This window comes from Heptranchias perlo, chromosome 27 (assembly GCF_035084215.1).
Source record: "Heptranchias perlo isolate sHepPer1 chromosome 27, sHepPer1.hap1, whole genome shotgun sequence".
Lineage (NCBI taxonomy): Eukaryota > Metazoa > Chordata > Chondrichthyes > Hexanchiformes > Hexanchidae > Heptranchias > Heptranchias perlo.
Genome location: NC_090351.1, coordinates 40,318,674 through 40,340,938, shown reverse-complemented (window position 1 = coordinate 40,340,938; position 22,265 = coordinate 40,318,674). Strand labels below are relative to the sequence as shown.

Genomic DNA, 22,265 nt, shown 5'->3' with positions numbered 1-22,265 from the left:
GCATTCTTGAGAGTGAGACTCCACCTGTTTACGATTTCTCTATTCCCCTTAACCTTTTAGTTTGCCCAGGCTACCATACTCCACCACAGGCCAAGAGGTTGTAAACCTGGAACATTGAGAAAACCGGCTTCCTAAAAAGGCTTCTGTGCAAATAGGATAATCCATAGGAATTGTTAGATGAGAAATCGACCAGGGTCCATCCAGTTCGCCTACTACCATCCTGGTAGTCACATGATTCAACGATAATGGAGTTGCAGACTTGTTATATTTTTATATATTTGTTCTCGGGATGTGGGCGATATCGCATTTATTGCCCATCCCTAGTTGCCCTGAGGGCATTAAGAATCATACATGTAGTGTGGGAGTGGGGTCACGTGTAGGCCAGACCAAGTACTGCAAGGGCAGATTCCCTTCCCTGAAGGACATAAATGAACCAGTTGAGTTTTTAACAACAATCTGGCAGTTTTCACGATTATTGTATCTGGTGCCAGCCCTCAAACCACCAGATTTACTGAATTCAATTTCCCATCTTGCTTTTGGTGAGATTTGAACTCACAACCTCTGGATCTATTACAATCTATCATTTTACAAAACGAAAAATTGTTCAAATTAACTATTTCTAACCTTGTGCTATGTTTATCAACTTGCAAAAGAAGAATATAGGTTGTGGCCCGAATGAGATTATAACGAGAGCATTGATGGCAGAAAAACAAATGTTTAAGTTCTGATGTGTAGAGCACGAGAATCTGTGCTCATCAAGAATGTAATTAACTCTTGAAAATAATGAAGTGCTGAAAAGTAATCAGCTCAAGGGCCTTGAGGGTGGTTTAAAATTAAGATAAGGAGGGAAATTGGTAATTATAGGTAGCGTAGCTGTTGTCTGTTAGAACAGACCAGGGGAGAAAGGAAATCTTGAGTCTATATATTCTCTCCTTTCTCCAGAATTGGGTAACTACACTCTTTCTGTATTCTGCAGTGCGGCTAATAGTCATTAAAGACCATTTGTTGTTGTTTTTGCCACATTAAAGGTTCTATATAAATGTAAGTTGTTGTTGGCTTCATCTGGTGTCTGAAACCATAAGACTCCCGCCAGTGAGAAGGTCACGCACCCAACCTACATGTAGTCTTTTGCCAGAGGTGCTATCACATCAGTTGCAAGGAGGTGCAGCATAGCATATTGGTATGACCCATTATTCCCCCTGGCCTTAGATTTATAGTCTTCGTTTACTACTGAGATCCTCTTCAATTGCTCAGAGTTGCACAATATTGACATTTTCCAATGTCCATTCTGGAGAAACCAAGTTTGAAGGGGCCAAAGCCCAAAGTGCAGCTTGAGTAGAGTAGGAGAGGTGAGGTAAATCATGAAGTATCGATTAAGGGATGCCAGATTTGGGTTTTCAAAGTCTGTAGATTGTAGGAGGGAGATGAGAAATGCCGCATGTCCTGGGAAAGATTGCGTTAAAGTTGAAGACGTTGCAATGAGTCTTGATTTTAACACCGTGAGGATGCAGAGAGGAGAACGAATGTGTGGGATGGGGATTTGAAGCTTAGGAGCAAGAAGAGGGGGCAGTTGGGAGCCGCAATAACCATAAAGGCATTGATTAAAATATGTAGAGTCAAAAAGAGTTGAGACAGCGAGAGATAGATTAGTGGTGGCCAGCCTATCATCTCAGCATCAAAATCTTGCCTTCATTTTTCGCAGAACCAACATATTGATGGACGCCATCTTCAAACAGACCGACATCTCGCCCCAGAATCAAGAGTTCATCTACGAGGGGCATCGCTTGGGGCTGGAGTTGACCCAACAGGTGCAGTTACTCCCTAAAACAACGGAGGAAAGGCCCATCATCCTGATGAGCGTGGAGCATAAGGCACCCATTGGTGTCGCATACAAAGAGCGTGAGTGGATGGATTATTGTTTAAAGGTCACCCTGAGCTCTCAATTGCCCCGTTTGAGTGAGATGAGGCTCTAGCTTCAGTTCAGGATTTAATCGTGGTGATGACTTCAAAATTCGGGGAACGGTTTCATCGTAGCGATCACCTCATTATTGTTTCAGTGAAAATGTCAGGACCTTTCGTGCGAAGCCTTTTGAAGAGTGTAGGAGGAAGTTGGTTGAACTCAGCTGCATTTTACATTGAGATAGTGGTGGTTGTTCACTCCTCGTTGCCAGCTCGTAAGATGTGTAGGTGCGGCCTCCGGACTTTGACCTTAAAGGACTTGCTGCCTCCAAAATGCCTGTTTTCTCATTGAACTTAATTTGGACATGTTGAGGGATAAATATTGACCAGGATATCGGGGAGAACACCCCACTCCTCCTCGAATAGTGCCATGGAATCTTTTACATCCACCCCCCGAGGGAATAGACGGGGCCTCGGTTTGACATCTCATCCGAAAGTCGGCACCTCTGACAGTGCAGCACCCCCTCAGTAGAGACTTTGTACTCGTCTCTGGAGAGGGATATTAGTTTTAATAATGATGTAAAGCAGACTTAAAAGAATCCTGTTGTTATGAAAAAAGTGTGTGGGAAACTTTCTCTGTTTGTTTCTCAACACACAATTTGGTAATGTATGTCACATGGCAAGACATCATCTTGTGTGTGATGTAAATGAACAGCACTCTGGAGCTGGGTCGGTCTGAGACAAAGTAGTTCTGATCCTTCATTCTTCACCTATATTCTCTTGTCCCGTCTCTTGCAGCTGAAGTACCAATGTTTCCTCCGAAGTTTGATATAATCAGTGATGCAAATCTCGCAAAGGTAACTGTTGGTTTGTAATTAGCTGGGAGAGGGGGTTAGAACATAAGAACATAAGAAATAGGAGCAGGAGTAGGCCAATCGGCCCCTCGAGCCTGCTCCGCCATTCAATAAGATCATGGCTGATCTGATCCTAACCTCAAATCTAAATTCACGTCCAATTTCCTGCCCGCTCCCCGTGACCCTTAATTCCCTTTAGGAAACTGTCTATTTCTGTTTTAAATTTATTTAATGATGTAGCTTCCACAGCTTCCTGGGGCAGCAAATTCCACAGACCTACTACCCTCTGAGTGAAGAAGTTTCTCCTCATCTCAGTTTTGAAAGAGCAGCCCCTTATTCTAAGATTATGCCCCCTAATTCTAGTTTCACCCATCCTTGGGAACATCCTTACCGCATCCACCCGATCAAGCCCCTTCACAATCATATGTTTCAATAAGATCGCCTCTCATTCTTCTGAACTCCAGTGAGTAGAGTCCCAATCTACTCAACCTCTCCTCATATGTCCATCCCCTCATCCCCGGGATTAACCGAGTGAACCTTCTTTGTACTGGATGTTGCAATGCCTAGTGTCACTGTGTGAGTGCTGGTTCGTGAACTTACTGAGTGGGTGTGTGTTTTGTATTTCAGACAGTGACCAGTGCAGTTCACCAGCTGCTGTGGATCACAAAATCCCTGATGAAATGTCAGGACTTTATCCTGCGGGGGACATATTGGATGCTGTGAGTATCTGTGGAGAATGAAAAGCTGCTTTTCCCATATTTTCTTCCTGTAGGGAATTATGATGTTGCTTTCTAGCGCAGTGCTGTGACATCATTACAAGTCTGATACAGAATTACTCCCCACTTCAGTCAGTGATTGGGCTCAGCACCTCTTGTGATATGCAATGTGTTCATCTGTAGAGCTGGTTCTGAATTTGAATGGATCTGAATCAGGCCATTTTGTAGCAGATTTCTGATTCTGGTCTTTGGACTTTAGGTGAGGGGATCAACAACAACAACGACTTGCATTTATACATCGCCTTTAACCTAGTAAAATGTCCCAAGGCGCTTCACAGGAGCGATTATCAAACAAAATTTGACACCGAGCCACATGAGGAGATATCAGGACAGGTGACCAAAAGCTTGGTCAAAGAGGTAGGTTTTAGGGAGCTTCTTAAAGGAGGAGAGAGAGGCGGAGAGATTTAGGGAGGGAATTCTAGAACCCAGGGCTTGGGCAGCTGAAGGCACGGCCGCCAATGGTGGGGTGAAAGAAATCGGATATGCGTAAGAGGTAAGCAATGGAGGAGCTTGGAGATCTCGGAGGGTTGTAGGGCTGGAGGAGGTTACAGAGATAGGGAGGGGCGAGGTCACAGAGGGATTTGAACACAAGGATAAGAATTTTAAAACTGATCTCAAAACGCTCTTTCCAACTGACTTTGTGCCTTCAAATAATCCAGATCTGCTCCCTCGATGGCTCTGCTACATTGCCTGGCATGTGGTACTGAGCTGGAAGACTAGAAAGGGCCGGGGTTTGATGTTCAATCTGTGTTGAGTTCCCTGTTCTCGGTCGGACTGGTAATTGGGACAATGCCCCTGGGTTAGAGGGGGTGAAAATCAGCCAGGGGTTCCCGCTCTCGATCGCAATCCAGGGATTTCTGCTTGGAAAGTTCTTGCATGTGGACCTCTGGTGAGGCCGAGATCAGGTTTGACTGTGATGCTTCCCATGCTCAAATAGCCTGCTGATGCTCACTGTCTAGATACACACTTGTAAAATCCATTTGGATCAAACTTTATAGTGCTCGAGTCAGACTACGGCCTGAATATTTATGTGTAGTTCTGGTTACCAAGAAACGAGAGACATACCAACATTGGAGGCAGAGCAGAGCCACGTGGCCCATCTCCAAGGCCAGGGCCTGAGACCTGAGCGAAGACTTGAGCTTTGGAGGTGCCTGAGAGGTGATTCTGTAGAGGGATACAAGATAGTTAAGGCAATGGAAAAAGTTAACCCAGAAATGTTACTTTAAATTAAACTGTGGGAGTAGAACTAGGAGACACGGATTAAAACTAGTAAAAGGGACTTTTAGGACTGATATCAGGAAATTCTTCTTCACACAGAGAGTGATGAACATCTGGAATGAACTCCCAGGTAGAGCAGTGGAAACATAAGCCCTGGAATCATTTAAGAGATAATTGGATGCTACAATGAGGGGATTGTAGGGTGTCTCTGAATGGATCAATTAAGATGGGCCAAATGGCCTTCCACATCTGTGACTATCTTGTGATTCACAATGTAACTGCCCGATTTGGGTCTCCAGCTGTTCATTGAAACCTGTTTGAAAAACTAATCTTGAGCAATTTAAAAAGTTGACCCCGGGGCACTGATGGACCGGCTCGGATTGATTGGCTTTTTAATCCAATGGCGGGATGATCCACAGATTTATTGATTAGGTTGATGGACAAGTTGATAGGTTTAGTGATAGACTGTTGATCACTAGGTTGATGAACAGGTTAGTTAACCGATGGATTGATTGACAGTTCTGTTGATAGACAGATTGATTGATAGACAGATCAGTGACTGATTGATTGATTTCCCAGTGCGATTTTGAAGGAGGAATGCAGGAGAATTCTTCAGCAAGTTGCAACTTTGAATCTGAAGCTGAGTTTCTGCAAGAGTGCCATGATGAGAATTCAGAAGCTGTGAGTATTGATTGGTATTTTCAATCCCTATTTGGAATTGCTCGACGAAAAAAGACCAGAGTCCATCTAGTTCACCATCTACCATCCTGGTCGTTAGGTGATACAACGATAATGGAATTGTTGACTAATCACAGCAATCAATCTCTATCATTGAGCCTCCAACAGACCCAGACATGAGGTGAGGAAAACCCCCAGTGGGGGAGAGCTTTGGGAACCAGAGGTCCAAAGTCACCTGTTCCTCCCAAGCCTGTTACACTCATCACACCTCATGTCTCAAATTACTCATATACTGGATCCCGAAATATTATTGTCTTTTCTTTCCCCCATACACAGCGATGAAGACTTTATACCCATCTGCCCCAGCCCATGCAGGGAGTAGTGGATTTGACCCACCTGTTGTGAGGTGCACTGGAGTGTGCCCTAGTTCATCTCAACAACTGGGAGGTGTCCGTCCTCCTCCACTCAGACTCCTCAAGAGCTCGGCACAGACAATCTGTGCCCCCGACAGTCGGGACCCGAGTGCACCGTGCCCCCAGGCTGTATCAAACCAACGTTTACTTAACGTTTTTGCATTGGTTGGTTGCTTTCTAAACTAGGATTTAATAACTTTCCAATCACTTGGTTTTTGTGAAAATGTTCTAATGGCCAGAGGCCCGCAGAAGCCAATTTCCTCCATCCTGCCAATCCCACCCCCTCCGAGGCCGCAATTCACACCGGAGCCCGCTGACAATATTTAAATTAGCCTAACCCCGTAAAACTCACCAAGGCCATGCCACAGTCTTGTGACCTCCTGTGGGAGGGGGGTGTGTCTGCATGCCAGCCTATGTGCTGGTGAGTACGTGCGGGCCCGTGTGTGTGTGTGCGCCCGTGTGTGTGTGTGCGCCCGTGTGTGTGTGTGCGCCCGTGTGTGTGTGTGCGCCCGTGTGTGTGTGTGCGCCCGTGTGTGTGTGTGCGCCCGTGTGTGTGTGTGCGCCCGTGTGTGTGTGTGCGCCCGTGTGTGTGTGTATATATGTGTGTGTGTGTGTGTATATGTGTATATGTGTGTTGCCCCCCACGGTCCAACATCCCGCCGACACTCACTTTCTAAGCTCGTACAAGCATTGACCACTGGAGCAGTGTCTCAGAAATAGCCAGCACCTTTAGGAGAGGAGCGGAGAAAATAACTAAACTCACAGGAATAACCTTTCTTCTGAGAGAAGAACCGTGGCTCGGTTCACTCTTGAACAGTCTGTAGCGCAGATAATATCCGACCTCGATATATTCTGCCTGTACTGCTCGATAATTTTGCATCTCTGCAATTAACCCTTTGCTTGTTGGCTGAGATTCCAGCTGAGCTCAGGAGCGCCACCAGCAGGTATCCCATGACAGTGTCTGTATCAATTATTTAAGGAGTAAAGATAGTCTTCCCAAAGTGCATTACAACCAATTAAGTACTTTTTGAAGTGTAGTCACTGTTGTAATGTGGGAAACGCTGCGGCCAATTTCCGCATAGCAAGATCCCACCAACAGAAATGAAATAATTGACCAGATCACCAGTTTTTTGGTGTTGGCTGAGGGATAAATATCAGCCAGGACACCGGGGGAGAACTCCCCTGCTCTTCTTCGGAATAGTGGCCGTGGGATCTTTTAAGTCCACCCGAGAGGGCAGACGGGGCCTCAGTTTAACATCTTATCCAAGAGACGGCATCTCCAACAGTGCAGCACTCCCTCGGTACTGCACCGGGAGTGTAAGCCTGGATTTTGTGCTCAAGTGTCCGGAGTGGGACTCGAACCCACGACCTTCTGACCCAGAGACGGGAGCGCTACCAACTGACACTGACAGGAAATCAGAACGTTCACTGGTCAATTTTTCCTCGCAGATACGGCCCGCTGCCTCAGATGAATCCTGCGGAAGTGAGTGATCTTCAAGTTAAGCTGAAGTTGGTGAGTCGATTGTTCGTTTTCGGTGTTTAAAAGCGCTGAGCCTGGACCCAGACTAGTGGGAAATTATTGCCTCAAGCCCTCCCTCCGTAAGACTGGGGATCTCCAGATCCCACGGTCCTGCTTTCAGGATTAAAGTCTCTGAATTTTAGCTCCCCAGTGGTTCAGTTGTTGAAATCACTGCCAGGTGCACTACTCTGCCAGGCACTAGGTTTGAACACTGGGTTAGCACAGCTCAATCTCGCTCCTGGGCTAGGGAGGAGTGGAGTGGAGTGGTGAGGGGGGAGAACCAGTTCACTCCCGATCACTGTCCAGTGATAGACGCTGGAAAGGACATGTACTGGATCGGGCTTGGCTGTGACGGGACCCATGGTTGAATAGCTGGGGATACTCACTGTTCAGGCTCACTCGTAAACAGTGCTCACTCGGGTGAGTTACCAGAAGGCTGGAGTTACCATTCCACTGGAGAGGACACTCCCATAGTGATGTCATTTCCTGAGGGCTGCCTGCATTCTGCACAGTTGCAGTGCAGACACCATCTGGTGTCTTTGTGGGACCGATGATGACTGGAAAAATGAATGGCCCATGGCATCTTTAACGGTGACAGACTGTCACCAGCTGTCGGAGAGATCAAGGACCATCAGGCTCCCTGTCAAAATTTAAAGGTGAAAGGCCAATGAGGAGCAATGACCGAGCTCGACAGACACTGGGATTGGTGCAGAGACAGCAAGAGCGACTGATCCTGGTGTAAGGGGGTAGAAACACTGCAACTCTAGTCTAGAAACGGAGGTGGGGGGAACCTCATCGAGGGATATAAAATATTAAATGGGATGGAGAAAGTAAATGCAGATTAACACTTCAAAGTAAATCAGGAAAGTAGAAGCAAAGGAGGTGAATGGAGATGAAACTCAGAAGGGATACCAGAAAAATATTTTACTCACAGAGAGAATGATCTGCCAGGCAGAGACAAAAACACTGGGGTTCTTCAAAATACAATTGAAAGACACAACGGGAGAGATAATGTACCAGAGGGATGTACTGTACCTGCCCTGGGAGTGTTTGATGGGACAGTGTAGAGGGAGCTTTACTCTGTATCTAACCCGCACTGTTCCTGCTCTGGGAGTGTTTGATGGGACAGTGTATAAATGGGGAATATAAATTAAAAAGTGCTTTCAGCAGAACAACTGTTCTAAATTGGATAGCCAGGCAGTGAAGGATGGAATACTAGAGCCTGGTCTTTAATTGCTTCCAAGCCTTTATTCAGAGAGATTCCTCTTACACACACCATGCCCTCGATAAGCTCTCCGATAAAAAGGATACAAGAGAGTCCCCAATTGATACCCACCACCTGAATACAATTAACACTCATTGATATAAATCACATGATACAATTAACAACAACACCCAGTGTATAAAGTATAAGTTTAATTATCTTCTGTGGCAGGCGCTGGATTTCCTGATGAGTACCTCCCACAGTGTTCAAAGCAATCAGAAGCAACTGGATCTGGTGGCAGCTGAATGGTCCAAGAGCAATGAAGTACATCATGAGGACAACACGTGAGCACAGTTTACTTCAGGAGATGGAACCATAGAGGATTACAGCAAAAATGGAGGTCATTCGACCCACCGTGTCTTTCCTAGAGCAATCGAAAACTAATCTCACTGCCCTGCTCTCTCCCCATAGCCCCGTATCTTCCTCTGCTTTCTCTTAAACGATCCAATGGTCTCTGCAACAAGCTCTCCCTGTGGCAAACCATTCCATGTTCCAGCAACCCTCTGTGTAAAGAACTGTCTCCGAACCCCACTCTCACTCTTTGTGACAATTGCTCTTGCAGGGAGCTGGCACGGACTCGATGGGCTGAATGGCCTCCTTCCGTGCTGTAACCATTCTATGATTCTATTCAATTCTGTTCCTCTAGAAATGAGCCCAGTGCTTGGTTTGCATCTTTTTATGGCCTTGTTCACTTGCATTGCTACATTTAATGATGTTTGTGAATCCACAATGAATAAGATGAGGTTACAGTTTAACAAATTCAATTGATGTTAAATGAATATTTAAGATGGGGGGGGGGGGTAATCGTTGGGCAAAGGTGTAAAACGGGCAATATTGAATTAGCCGCCCGTTATACATCATCCCCCCCCCCCCCCCCCGCCCGTTATACATCCCCCCCCCCATTATACATCCCCCCCCCCCCGTTATACATCACCCCCGCCCGTTATACATCATCCCCCCCCCCCGCCCGCTATACATCATCCCCCCCCCCCGCCCGCTATACATCATCCCCCCCCCCCGCCCGCTATACATCATCCCCCCCCCCCGCCCGCTATACATCATCCCCCCCCCCCCCCGCCCGTTATACATCTCCCCCCACCCCCCCCGATTGTCTTCAAATGTAAAGTAAATCGGAGGGGAAATCGGGGGTGGGGTGTATAATGGGCGGCCAATTCGACATCACTCCTCATTAAAATTACCCCCAAAGTGTCCTTAATCAATCCAATAGTGACGAAGACGGCCGGTATTGTAGCCATTAACAGGGATCGACAATCCAGAGACAAATTTAGCTGCAGATCCAAGTGAATTCCTTAACAACATTACAGCTTTACAAAGCCCTGGCTAGACCACATCTGGAGCACTGTGAGCAGTTCTGGGCACCGCACCTTAGAAAGGATATATTGGCCTTGGAGGGAGTGCAGCGCAGATTCACCAGAATGTTACCAGGGCTCCGAGGGTTAGATTATGAGGAGATAGCATATAAACTAGGCTTGTATTCCCTGAATTATAGAAGGTTAAGGGATGATTTGATTGAGGTTTTTAGGATTTTGAAAGGAATTGATAGGATAGATAGAGAGAAACTTTTTCCGCTGGTGGGGGGAGTCTAGGACAAGGGGTCATAACCTTAAAATCAGAGCCAGGCCATTCAGGAGAGAGGTTTGGAAACACTTCTTCACACAAAGGGTGGTAGAAGTGTGGAAACTCTCTCCACAAAAAGCAATAGATGCTAGCTCTATTAATAATTTTAAATCTGGGATCAATAGATTTTTTGCTAGTCAAGGGTATTAAGGGAAATGGAATTAGGATTCAGATCGGCCACAGTCTCACTGAATGGTGAAACAGGCTGAAGGGGCTGAATGGCCTACTCCTGTTCCTATGACACACAGCCAGCCGACTCCACTTTTAACAGACCAACATCAACCTTTTTGTAAAGTAACAGAACAAAATTCTACATGTGTCACACCCACACTCCACACCTGGTCTGAGATGAGTTCGCTGGGGCAGGAGTCTGGGCTACAGTTGTCCTCAACACCCCTGGGTTAGGGAGGGGAAGAATCATCCAAGATTCCTGACCCTGATTATGGCTCATTGGGCAGCACTCTCACCGCGGAGCCAGAAGGTCGTGGGTTCAAGTCCCACTCCAGAGACTTGATCTGGGCTGATACTCCCAGTGCATTACTGAGGGAGCGCTGCACTGTCGGAGGTGCTGTCTTTCTGATGAGATGTTAAACCGAGGCCCCGTCTGCCCTCTCAGGTGAATGTAAAAGATCCCATGGCCACTATTTTGAAGACGAGCTGGGGAGTTCTCCCCAGCATCCTGGCCAACATTAATCCCTCAACGAACATCACTAAGACAAATTTAATTGCTGTTTGTGGGATCTTGCTGTGCGCAAATTGGCTGCCAAATTTCCTGCATTACAACAGCGACTACACTTCAAAAGTACTTCATTGGCTGTGAAGCGCTTTGGGACGTCCTGAGGTCATGAAAGGCGCTATATAAATGCAAGTTCTTTCTTTGATTGCTATCCGGTGACCTCTTTGCAGGAAGAGGTTCCTGTGTGTGGAGGTCAGGTGGGGATGGGGTCAAACTCGGCTGTGATGCCCCCCCCCCCCCCCACCCCCATTCATGCACAACTACCCTGCCCACACTCACTGTCTAAACTCACACACAAAGAATGGGCAGGTGGGTGAGACCCGTGCCGCGACCAAGGAATCAGACCCCAGCAAGGAGTCGCCGCCTTGAGGAGAGGAGGAAATGAAGTGATGAAAAGGCTAGATGAGGAAGATCTGTGAATGAAGAATAACTAATGTTCGTGTTGTCTAATTATCTTGTAGAATTGGAAAAGTGGAAGTTTTACTGGAGAAAGTATCTGCTATTCATCATCAGCTCCGGAGGGACCGACTGAGAGCGAGTAAGGAGCCTGATTCATTGTGGGTTAAAACACAAGAGCTTGCACTGGAGACATGACAGTGTCAAACACGGCCAGCAGCCGCCACTGGGCGCAAAACCTATTGGCGCCCATATTCTTCAGTAATACCTCTGAGCCAGAACGTCATGGGTTCGAGTCCCACTCCAGAGACTTGAGCACACAATCTCGTCTGATACTCCCCCAGTTCACTACTGAGGGAGGTACGGAGTACAGAGGTGCCGTCTTTGGGATAAAACGTTAAACTGAAGCCCCATCTGCCCTCTCAGGCGGGTGTAAAAGATCCTACGGCCAATATTTCGAAGAGCAGCAGGGAAGTTCTCCTTAGTGTCCCGGCCAATATTTATCCCTCAACCAACATCAGTAAAAAAAAAACAGATTATCTGGTCATTATCTCATTGCTGTTTGTGGGATCTTGCTGTGCTCAAATTGTCTGCCGCGTTTCCTACATTACAACAGTGACTACACTTCGAAAGTACTTCATTGGCTGTGAAGCTCTTTGGGACGTCCTGAGGTTGTGAAAGGCGCTATATAAATGCAAGTTCGTTCTTTTTCACAACCATTTCTCATTTAGTCTTCTGCAAGAGTGCATCAATTCCACCCCTGAAGGTGTTAGCTCGTATTGGGGTACAGTTTCACTGCCACTGGTTGCCCTTCCCTTACCTTGTCCAAATGTCCATTGGGGCCGAATGTAAGATGAGTTGGTAGGCCATTTGACAACGGGGGAAGGCGCGGGGCCTAACACCAAACCTAAACTTGTTTTCACCCAACAACAACAACAACTTGCATTTATATAGCGCCTTTAACGTAGTAAAACGTCCCAAGGCGCTTCACAAGAGCGATTATCAAACAATATTTGACACTGAGCCATATAAGGAGATATTAGGCAGGTGACCAAAAACTTGGTCGAAGAGGTACGTTTTAAGGAGTGTTCTTAAAGGAGGAGAGAGAGAGCGAGGCGGAGAGGTTTAGGGAGGGAATTCCTGAGCTCGGAGCCCAGGCGGCTGAAGGCACGACCGCCAATGGTGGAGCGATGAAAATCGGGTATGAGCAAGAGGCAAGAATTGGAGGAGCGCAGAGATCTCAGCGGGTTATGGGGCTGGGGGAGATCACAGAGATGGGGGGGTGGGGGGCGAGGCCATGGAGGGATTTCAAAAACAAGAATGAAAATTTTAACAACTGCACTTGTGCCCCTCCCAGGTAGGAGTCAATGGCTGATCACAGTGGGAGCCCTGTTTAATGATCACTACAGATTAGAAACTGGCACTGCTTACATTAAGCGTTGAAAATTACAGTGACCTAATCATCCAATATTTGCTTTTTTCAGAACTTCAGTACAATGAGGAGCAGATCCATAAATTTGAGAAGTAAGTTTGTTTTATCATTTGTCCCATGTCAGTTTAAAAATGTACGCTTGGCTCAGTTAGTCGCACTCTTGACTCTGGATGAGAGGTTGTGGGTTCAAGCCTCGCTCCAGGACTTGAGCACATTGTCTAGGCCGACACTCCCGGTGCAGTACTGAGGGAGCGCTGCACTGTCGGAGGGTCAGTACTGAGGGAGCGCTGCACTGTCGGAGGGTCAGTACTGAGGGAGTGCTGCACTGTCGGAGGTGCTGTCCTTCGGTTGGGACGTTAAACCCAGGTTGTTCTGGTGGTTCTGCATTTTTCCCTCAACCGACTACCAAAAATAGATGAACTCGTCATTCATCTCATTGCTATTTGTGGGATCTTGCTGTGTGCCAAGTCGCTGCCAAATTTGCCTACGTAACAAATGAAGTGCTTTGAGATGTTTCTGAGAGATGTAGTAAGGTGCTGTATGAATACAAGTTCCTTCTTTCTCTTGTCAAAGCCAAGGTGACCCATGGCAACCATGCCAATCTTCAGTGCCGGTGGCAGAGTGGCTTTGCCAAAGGGTCACTTGCAGGTTCATAGAATCCTATCTGCTTCCACTGCCCTTTCAGGCAGCGCATTCCAGATCATAACAACTAGTAAAAAAAAAAATTCTCCTCATCAACCCCCTGGTTTTTTGTCAATTATTTTAACTCTGTGTCCTCTGGTTACTGACCCTCCTGCCGCTGGAAACAGTTTCTCTCTGTTTGATCTATCAAAACCTCTCATGATTTTGAACACCTCTATTAAATCTCCCCCTAACCTTCTCTGCTCTAAGGAGAACAATCCCACCTTCTCCAGTCTCTCCACGTAACTGAATTCCCTCATCCCTGGAACCATTCTGGTAAATCTCCTCTGCACCCTCTCCAAGGCTTTGACATCCTTCCTAAAGTGCGGTGCCCAGAATTGGACACAATACTCCAAGCTGGGCCCGAACCAGTGATTTATAAACTTCCTTGTAGGGACCTGCAGGTGAAAGGAATAGATGGATTCAGATTAAATGAGGTGTTAAGAAAATGTTTTGTATTTTTTTTTAATCAAACCGAGTCATTGCTTCTCCATGTAACTTGTCTTCTACTCTTTCCAATTTTGCTGGTGTCCTGAACTCTGACCTTTGCCCCTTCACCTGGGTTTGTGTGCTGTATCCTTTGGACGGGACACATTCCATTCTTAGTATTTCGTTGATGTTCCAGGATCAAAATGGGCGTGCACGCGAAGAAAGTGCTGATGCTAGTCAGAGAGGATTGTATGCAGAAATATCAGAAGCTGTTGGCCTCTTCAAAAGACTGGATGAGGTAGGTGACCAAAACCGGCCAGTGCGGTGGCCAGTGAGGGCTGGTTTGCGTAGCTGGCCAGTCAGAGAAGATGATGGAGGACCTTTTGGTCTAGGTGATTGATGCCTAGATGGGATATGTGGCCACGGGCCGGCTGGGGAGTAACTGAGGGCCGGCTGAGGTAAGGGACTAAGGATTGGGGTCAGTGACTGAGACCCATTAGGTAGCTGATGGCCAGTTGAGGTGACCAAAGGCTGTTTGTGGCAGTGGCTGGCCCTAATTTTGATAAGCGACCAAGTGCTGCTGCCTGTTCCTGATGTTATAGCAACCAAGCTTGGGCACAGAGGACTCCATCTTCACTCATACTGAAAAGTCCATGAATAAGAGGTAGCTTTTCTCTGCAGCTTCAGAATGCCAGAATATCCCATCATTGGGGAGACATTGGGCGATGTGATTGAGGAGCATTGATGTTAAATTCAGGATGAGCAACAGCAACTTGCATTTATATAGCGTCTTTAACATAGTAAAATCGTCCCAAGGCGTTTCACAGGAGCGATTATCAAACAAAATTTGACACTGAGCCACATAAGAAGATATTAGGACAGGTGACCAAAAGCTTGGTCAAAGAAGTAGGTTTTAAGGAATGACTTAAAGGAGGAGAGAGAGGCAGAGAGGTTTAAGGAAAGAATTCCGGAGCTTAGGGCCTAGGCAGCTGAAGGCACGGCCGCCAATGGTGGAGCGAAGGAAATCGGGGATGCGCAAGAGGCCAGAATTGGAGGAGGGCAGAGATCTCGGAGGGTTGTGGGGCTGGAGGAGGTTACAGAGATAGGGAGAGGGGCGAGGCCGTGAGAATTTTAAAATCAAGCAACAAAAGGAAAGAAAACAATAACTGCAAAGTAGATGACCCCAGCTGTTAGTTTTCTCGCCTCCTCTCCTGTGGGTGCTGACTCTGGGTGCTGACTCTGGGTGCCCTCTGGTACGTTGCCCAAGCAGACAGCCTGAACAGTGCGTTACCCGAGCACACGATGGTGGAGAGCAGTGTAGCGAAACTCGAGTCTGTCATCATCTGATGTCCACACATCTTGCCGTAGAGTCATTGGGTGGCAATCATGAGATGGTACCGAGCTCATCTCCACCCCCCCCCCCCACCCTGGCGTATGGGTGCTGAGGCCAACTGCAGCATTTCTGCCGCTGCCCAGCTGAGGTGAGATAACTCGGCACAGGCCAGGGATAGAGGACCATCTGGTCTACTTGCCTCAGCTACTCGCTGCCTTGATGCCTGTGCCATTGGCACAACCAGCTCCAGGTGGAAGAGCAGAACTGGGACTGGCCTGGGCACCGATCCCTGCCACACGGTTATGGTGGTGTAGCAGTTATATTACTGCACTAATAATCCAGAGAACGGGAGTTCAGATCCCATCCGGGCCAGTTTGAGAATTTGAATTCAGTTTAAATAATCTGGCAATAAAAAGCCGGTATTAGTAAAAGTGACCGTGAAGCTGTTGGATTGTCATTAAAAACCCAACTGGTTCACTAATGTCCTTTTTAGGGAAAGAAACCTGCCGTCCTTACCCGGTCTGGGCCTATACGTGACTCCAGTCCCACACCAATGCGGTTGACTCTTAATTGCCCTCCAAAGTGGCCATTCAGTTGTACCAACGGCTCAAGAAGAAGGCCCACCACCACCTTCTTAAGGGAACTAGTGATGGGCAATAAATGCCGGCCAGTGACGCCCACATCACAAGAATTAATAAAATAAAAGCTCCCACAGCTAGGGAGTGGGAACTTGGCAAAGAGCATAAAAAAAAGGTGAGAGAATAACATGATGGATAATAAGGGTTTGTGAACGTCTAGATTGGATTTGTAATCACACCCGCTTTTGCAGGACATCCTGTGACATCAGAAAGCAACTGAGACCCTTCAGTAACGAGTGTGTGAACCTCAGTCAGGATCTGGAGAACTACGAGGCTCGTTTGAACAAGGTACATTTGGCGACCCTGTTGAATGCACAGATTTTAAAGGGACACTAACGTCACATCTGTAGGCAGACGTGTTATGAGAGGAATTGTGCCCTTCAAAATCAAATCTTAGTTACACGATATCTGCCTCAACAATTTACAGGCAAAAAATGTTTTTTTACTTCTAGTAGTTTTTTTTAAAAGAGCAACGTTGTTTTCCCCTGACGTTGAGTAGCTGAAGGTGGTGTTGTGGTTTAGTACTGACTGGTCCTGGTCAATGCTGAGTTATCTCATATCAGCCATGGTGTTGATTGATTGGGGCACTGGAATTGGACGGGAGGGAGGAAGGGAGGGAAGACTGAAGGAGGTGAAGAGTTCCATAGGTTTGAGGTCCCAGAAAATAATGAGTTAAAAGTAGGAGATGATGTGATGCCTCTTAATTTCTGCACAGCGAACGTGCAGGGCGGTGAAAGATAGGGCAGTGCATCTGGAGCTTAGGGGGAACGAGGGAGAAACGTTCAGAGTAGTAACGTCTTATAAGAGAGAGAGAGAGCGAGACGGGAAAGGTTGCAATGTGAGTTTGGAGGTGAGAGAGGTTGATTATCAGAAGACAAAATGTTATACTTGGATTGGACCGCCTATGCTGTAGGAATGGAAGGGGAAGTGGTTTGGGCTTATTGGAATTTTATGGCGAAACCAGAATTATCCTTGGATCAGCTGTGTGTTTATTTGGAGTCTAGAAAACATTAAATTAGAATTTAAACAGTGATCTGTTCAACATAAAAATATCTGCTTGAGAGAGATTGTCATAGTTCCCACATAAAAATAAATCCCTCCTTTCTACGGAGCTCTCAGGTTAATGGCACTGCATGTCATAAATGGGGCCTAGTTAAGGTTCTTTTAAATGAAAGAATGATCAGAATGTTTACCCTAAACATTTTTTAACACCAAGGTTCATATTTTTCTCAGGAATTTCACAAATCGTGCATTGTTTGTTAATATAAACCCATAGGTCACAGACTTGACTCTTGCTCCCAAACGTGGGGAGGTTTTTCCAGATCCTGGACAGAATAAAAATTAATAAAGCTTCACACTTGATTGGCAATCTCTCTGTCATCTCTAGCCTCCAACCTCTCCCTCTCTCCATTGCAAACTTCCATGTCTCTCTCTCTCTCTTCTATTGACACCACTATGGTCAGTGCTCCCTTGTGTGTCTCTCTCTCTCTCTTCTATTGACACCACTATGGTCAGTGCTCCCTGACCCCTCCTCTCTTGTTTCCCTTAAGCTCCAAATATCCCGTCCGACACACTATCCCTCTTCCCAGCATTCTTAATGTGCTGAAGTCAAGACTTCTTGCACCTTCTCCTATTTTAACTCATTATTTCCCCAATCCCCAAACCTGTGGAACTCCTCTCCTCTCATTCGTCTTACTTTTTTTACAATCTTAAGGTTTTAAAACCCAAACCCAGCATTACTTAACCCGTTGCCTCTGATATTTAACCACCAGTTTCAGCTTGACTCAGTGGTAACACTCTCACCTCCTGAGTTGGGAAAGTCCCCACTAAGAGTTAATGTGATATCCTCTGGGCTGATAATACAGTACTGAGGGAGCGCTGCACTGTTCGAAGTGTCTTCTTTCAGATGGGACATTAAACCAAGGCTCCATCTGTTCAAGTTGATGTAAAGGTTCCTGCCATTTTTTTGAAGAAGAGCAGAGAGTTCTCTTGGTGTCCTGGCCAACATTCACCCCTCAAACCAACACCAGCAAAAACAGAAGGCCCAGGTCCTATATTTCCTGTTGGGGCACGTCAGAATCAACAACAACTTGTATAGAATCATAGAATCATAGAAGTTTACAACATGGAAACAGGCCCTTCGGCCCAACATGTCCATGTCGCCCAGTTTATACCACTAAGCTAGTCCCAATTGCCTGCACTTGGCCCATATCCCTCTGTACCCATCTTACCCATGTAACTGTCCAAATGCTTTTTAAAAGACAAAATTGTACCCGCCTCTACTACTGCCTCTGGCAGCTCGTTCCAGACACTCACCACCCTTTGAGTGAAAAAATTTCCCCTCTGGACCCTTTTGTATCTCTCCCCTCTCACCTTAAATCTATGCCCCCTCGTTATAGACTCCCCTACCTTTGGGAAAAGATTTTGACTATCTACCTTATCTATGCCCCTCATTATTTTATGCCTATAGCCCCTTTAACACAGAGAAGATCGTCGTCACTGGGTCAAAATCCTGGAACTCTCTACCTAACAGCACTGTGGGAGAACCTTCACCACACGGACTGCAGCGGTTCAAGAAGGCGGCTCACCACCACCTTCTCAAGGGCAATTATGGATGGGCAATAAATGCCGGCCTTGCCAGCGATGCCCACATCCCGTGAACGAATAAAAAACAATCTCAGACACGCACTAAGCAATAGTGGGAGAGGATCAGGGGAGGAGTTGTACAGTCTATTAATGTTAGATTTTGAGCAGGCTTTTCAAAGTGGGGAAGAGAGGAAAAGGGGTAATGAGGAGGGGGCTGGGGAGAAAGTGGAGGGTGGGGCCTAGACAATAAAAGGCAGAGGAAGGAGGGTGCATGCGCAGGAGGCCTGAGCTGGAACAGCAGAGGGGACACAGGTTGCTCAGATAGGGAGAGGTGAAGCTATAGAGGAACTTGTAAAGGGGCTCTTTACTCTAGAAAAGAGAAGGCTGAGAGGGGACCTGATTTTTTTAAAATTCGTTCATGGGATGTGGGCGTCGCTGGCAAGGCCAGCAATTATTGCCCATCCCTAATTGCCCTTGAGAAGGTGGTGGTGAGCCGCCTTCTGATAGAGATCTTTAAAATTATGAAGAGGTTTGATAGGGTAGACGTAGAGAAGATGTTTCCACTTGTGGGGGAGACCAGAACTAGGGGGCCATAAATATAAGATAATCACTAATAAATCCAATAGGGAATTCAGGAGAAACTTCTTTACCCAGAGAGTGGTGAGAATGTGGAACTCGCTACCACAAGGAGTAGTTGAGGCGAATAGTGTAGATACATTTAAGGGGAAGCTGGATAAACACATGAGGGAGAAAGGAATAGAAGGATATGCTGATAGGGTGAGATGAAGAGGGGTGGGAGGAGGCTCATGTGGAGCAAAAGCACCGGCACAGACCAGTTGGGCCGAATGGCCTGTTTCTGTTCTGTAAATTCTATGTAAAGGAGGGTGATTATCGAAGAATATCGTGTTGTTTACAGCTCAGAGGTGTCTCGTTCATTTTCCTAATCTACACAATCCACCTAAACCTGCTCCTTCTTTCTGAATTGCAGATATTGGACCTGGGACCCCCAAGGCTCCAAGGAGAACCACAAACCATGGCCAAATCACTGGCTTCTACTGAATCCTCTGACCAGAAATGCATGGAATTGACCATCAGGTGGGAGCAACTGTTTTGAGGGAATTCTCTGACTGAAGGCAATGGGGAAGCTCCTTGCAGAATGTTTCCCAATTTAATATAAAACAGAATTATCCTCTAATAGCAATACAAAATACAAAAGCAAGGAAGTCAAGATGAACCTTTATAAAACACTGGTTCAGCCACAACTGGAGTATTGTGTCCAATTCTGGGCACCGCACTTTAGGAAAGATGTGAAGGCCTTAGAGAGGGTGCAGAAAAGATTTACTAGAATGATTCCAGGGATGAGGGACTTTAGTTATGTGGATAGACTGGAGAAGCTGGGATTGTTCTCCTTAGAGCAGAGATGGTTGGGAGGAGATTTGATCGAGGTGTTCAAAATCATGAAGATTATAGACAGAGTAGATAGAGAGAAACTGTTCCCATTGGTGGAAGGGTCAAGAACCAGAGGACATAGATTTAAGGTGATTGGCAAAAGAACCAAAGGCGACATGAGAAAAAACTTTTTTACACAGCGAGTGGTTAGGATCTGGAATGCACTGCCTGAGGGGGTGGTGGAGGCAGATTCAATCATGGCCTTCAAAAGGGAATGGGATAAGTACTTGAAGGGGAAAAATTTGCAGGGCTACGGGGATAGGGCGGGGGAGTGGGACTAACTGGATTGCTCTTGCGTAGAGCCAGCATGGACTCGATGGGCCGATTGACCTCCTTCTGTGCTGGAACCTTTCTATGATTCTAAGATAATATTGTGTCCTTTAGGGATGCGCAACTGTCAACTTTTTCCCCAGGGCAATCCCTCCAATTTAGTCCTTTTAATTTTCTCCTCCTCTCGCTGGTTAGGGATCCACCGATCTCTGGTAGTTCCTCACAAAAATGGCCATTCTTCACGCTTGAGCCTAGAGAATGGGTGACTATTCAACCATGGGGTGTATCACAGTCACACCTGATACCATCCTCGCCAACACTCACACACACACACACACACACACACACACGTGACAGGATAGCACTGATGGATGAGGAACCCTGGCTGATTATTTCCCCCCCGTCCTTCCACACCCAAACTATGGGCAACGAGGTCCATTGCGGTACGCACTTCACTACTGCGTCAACTGAGATCTGCTCGCTCGGCACGGACTGGGGACGAAGCCCGAGAATTTCATGGTTGGCCACACGTCAGCTGGTATTTACCCACTGAGCCACAAGGGGGAGCGCCCCCTGTAAACTTCAGCTCATCCAAAACTCTGCTGCCCGTATCCTAACTCGCACCAAGTCCCGTTCACCCATCACCCCCTGTGCTCACTGACCTACATTGGCTCCCGGTCTGACAACACCTCCATTTTAAAATTGTGTTCAAATCCTTCCATGGCCTCGCCCCTCCCTATCTCTGTAACCTCCTCCAGCCCTACAACCCTCCGAGATCTCTGCGCTCCTCCAACTCTGGTCTCTTGCGCATCCCTGATTTTCATCGCTCCACCATTGGCGGCCGTGCCTTCAGCTGCCTGGGCCCTAAGCTCTGGAATTCCCTCCCTAAACCTCTCCGCCTCTCTCTCCTCCTTTAAGACGCTCCGTAAAACCTGCCTCTTTGACCAAGCTTTTGGTCACCTGTCCTAATATCTCCTTGTGTGGCTCGGTGTCAAATTCTGTTTGATAATCACTCCTGTGAGGCGCCTTGGGACGTTTCACTATGTTAAAGGCGCTATATAAATGCATTTTGTTGTTGTGTATAGCCTTCCCCTTTCTTTGGGTTTCCCGGGTGGGGGTGGGATGGTGGGTAATCTGTTGCCAGGTCCCTGGGAGCTGACTGGAGAGGGTGAACGAGAGCAGTATGTGGGAATACTCCTTCCAGTTTTCCCCTCATTCCCGAGGGAGCAGTGCCTGAGCCTCACCCTTCGCTTCCCTCGACACCCAAAAGTACGAGTGCTTTGTGTTGGGCACCAGTTTCCGTACAGGTTGCTGTGCAGGCTGATTATCACACTCTGTTTTTGCAACGCTTCTTAAAGACAAGAGTTTAAAGTACCAAACCTTTCCACAGCTGCGCACCAGGTCAGTGAGGCATTCGTAGGGATTGCTAGGCAAAAAAGTGGCCAAGGTCCATCTAGTTCCCCTTCTACCATCCTAGTCGCACGATATAACGATAATTGAGTTGTTGACTAATCACAGCAATCAGTCCCCATCAATGAGTCTACAACAGACCCAGACATGAGGTGAGCAAACTCCCAGTGGTGGAGAGCTTTGGGCGTCATAGGTCCAAAGTCACCTGTTCCTCCTAAGCAATGCTACACTTAGCACATGCCATGCCTCACATTACTCATTATACGTTTGCAGCCTGCCCTGTGCTGTCGGATGTGGCACTAACTGGGGGCTCAGGCTCTCCATCGGTCAGTCTGCCAAGTGGAAGGAGACCATTCTGTCTCATGGAGGCATTGGAGAAAGGAAGAAAATGTTGATCCCAATATTACATCTCCTAGCACGGTGCTGGCCTCAGGTGTGGGAAAAGTGCATCTGCTTGGTCGCCATGTCCTGAAAGCTGGAGCAGCACCTGTGGTAATGGATAGTGTGAGAGGGCAAAAAAAAACACTTTTTTTTATATCATCTCAAAACATTGCAGGTGAGCACAGCTTAGAAGTGAACAGTGCAGTGAGAAAAGTTCATGGTCATTATTGGTCCAGTTCAGTGAAGGTCAGGAGCTCGTGCTGAA

At 46.9% G+C, this 22,265-nt stretch overlaps 1 protein-coding gene across 2 annotated transcripts in view; it reads left to right on the top strand.

Annotated features, from left to right (window-relative positions):
- ikbke (inhibitor of nuclear factor kappa B kinase subunit epsilon) overlaps positions 1-22,265 on the top strand; it is a 48,854-nt gene that overhangs the window by 12,877 nt on the left and 13,712 nt on the right. For both annotated transcript variants that reach the window (XM_068007741.1, XM_068007740.1), the window contains exons 9-19: positions 1,703-1,899; positions 2,698-2,756; positions 3,381-3,472; positions 5,327-5,428; positions 7,288-7,351; positions 8,793-8,905; positions 11,457-11,533; positions 12,876-12,915; positions 14,130-14,231; positions 16,096-16,192; positions 19,479-19,585. In XM_068007741.1, the coding sequence (XP_067863842.1) occupies positions 1,703-1,899; positions 2,698-2,756; positions 3,381-3,472; positions 5,327-5,428; positions 7,288-7,351; positions 8,793-8,905; positions 11,457-11,533; positions 12,876-12,915; positions 14,130-14,231; positions 16,096-16,192; positions 19,479-19,585 (1,050 nt within the window). The remainder of the gene's footprint in view (positions 1-1,702; positions 1,900-2,697; positions 2,757-3,380; positions 3,473-5,326; positions 5,429-7,287; positions 7,352-8,792; positions 8,906-11,456; positions 11,534-12,875; positions 12,916-14,129; positions 14,232-16,095; positions 16,193-19,478; positions 19,586-22,265) is intronic.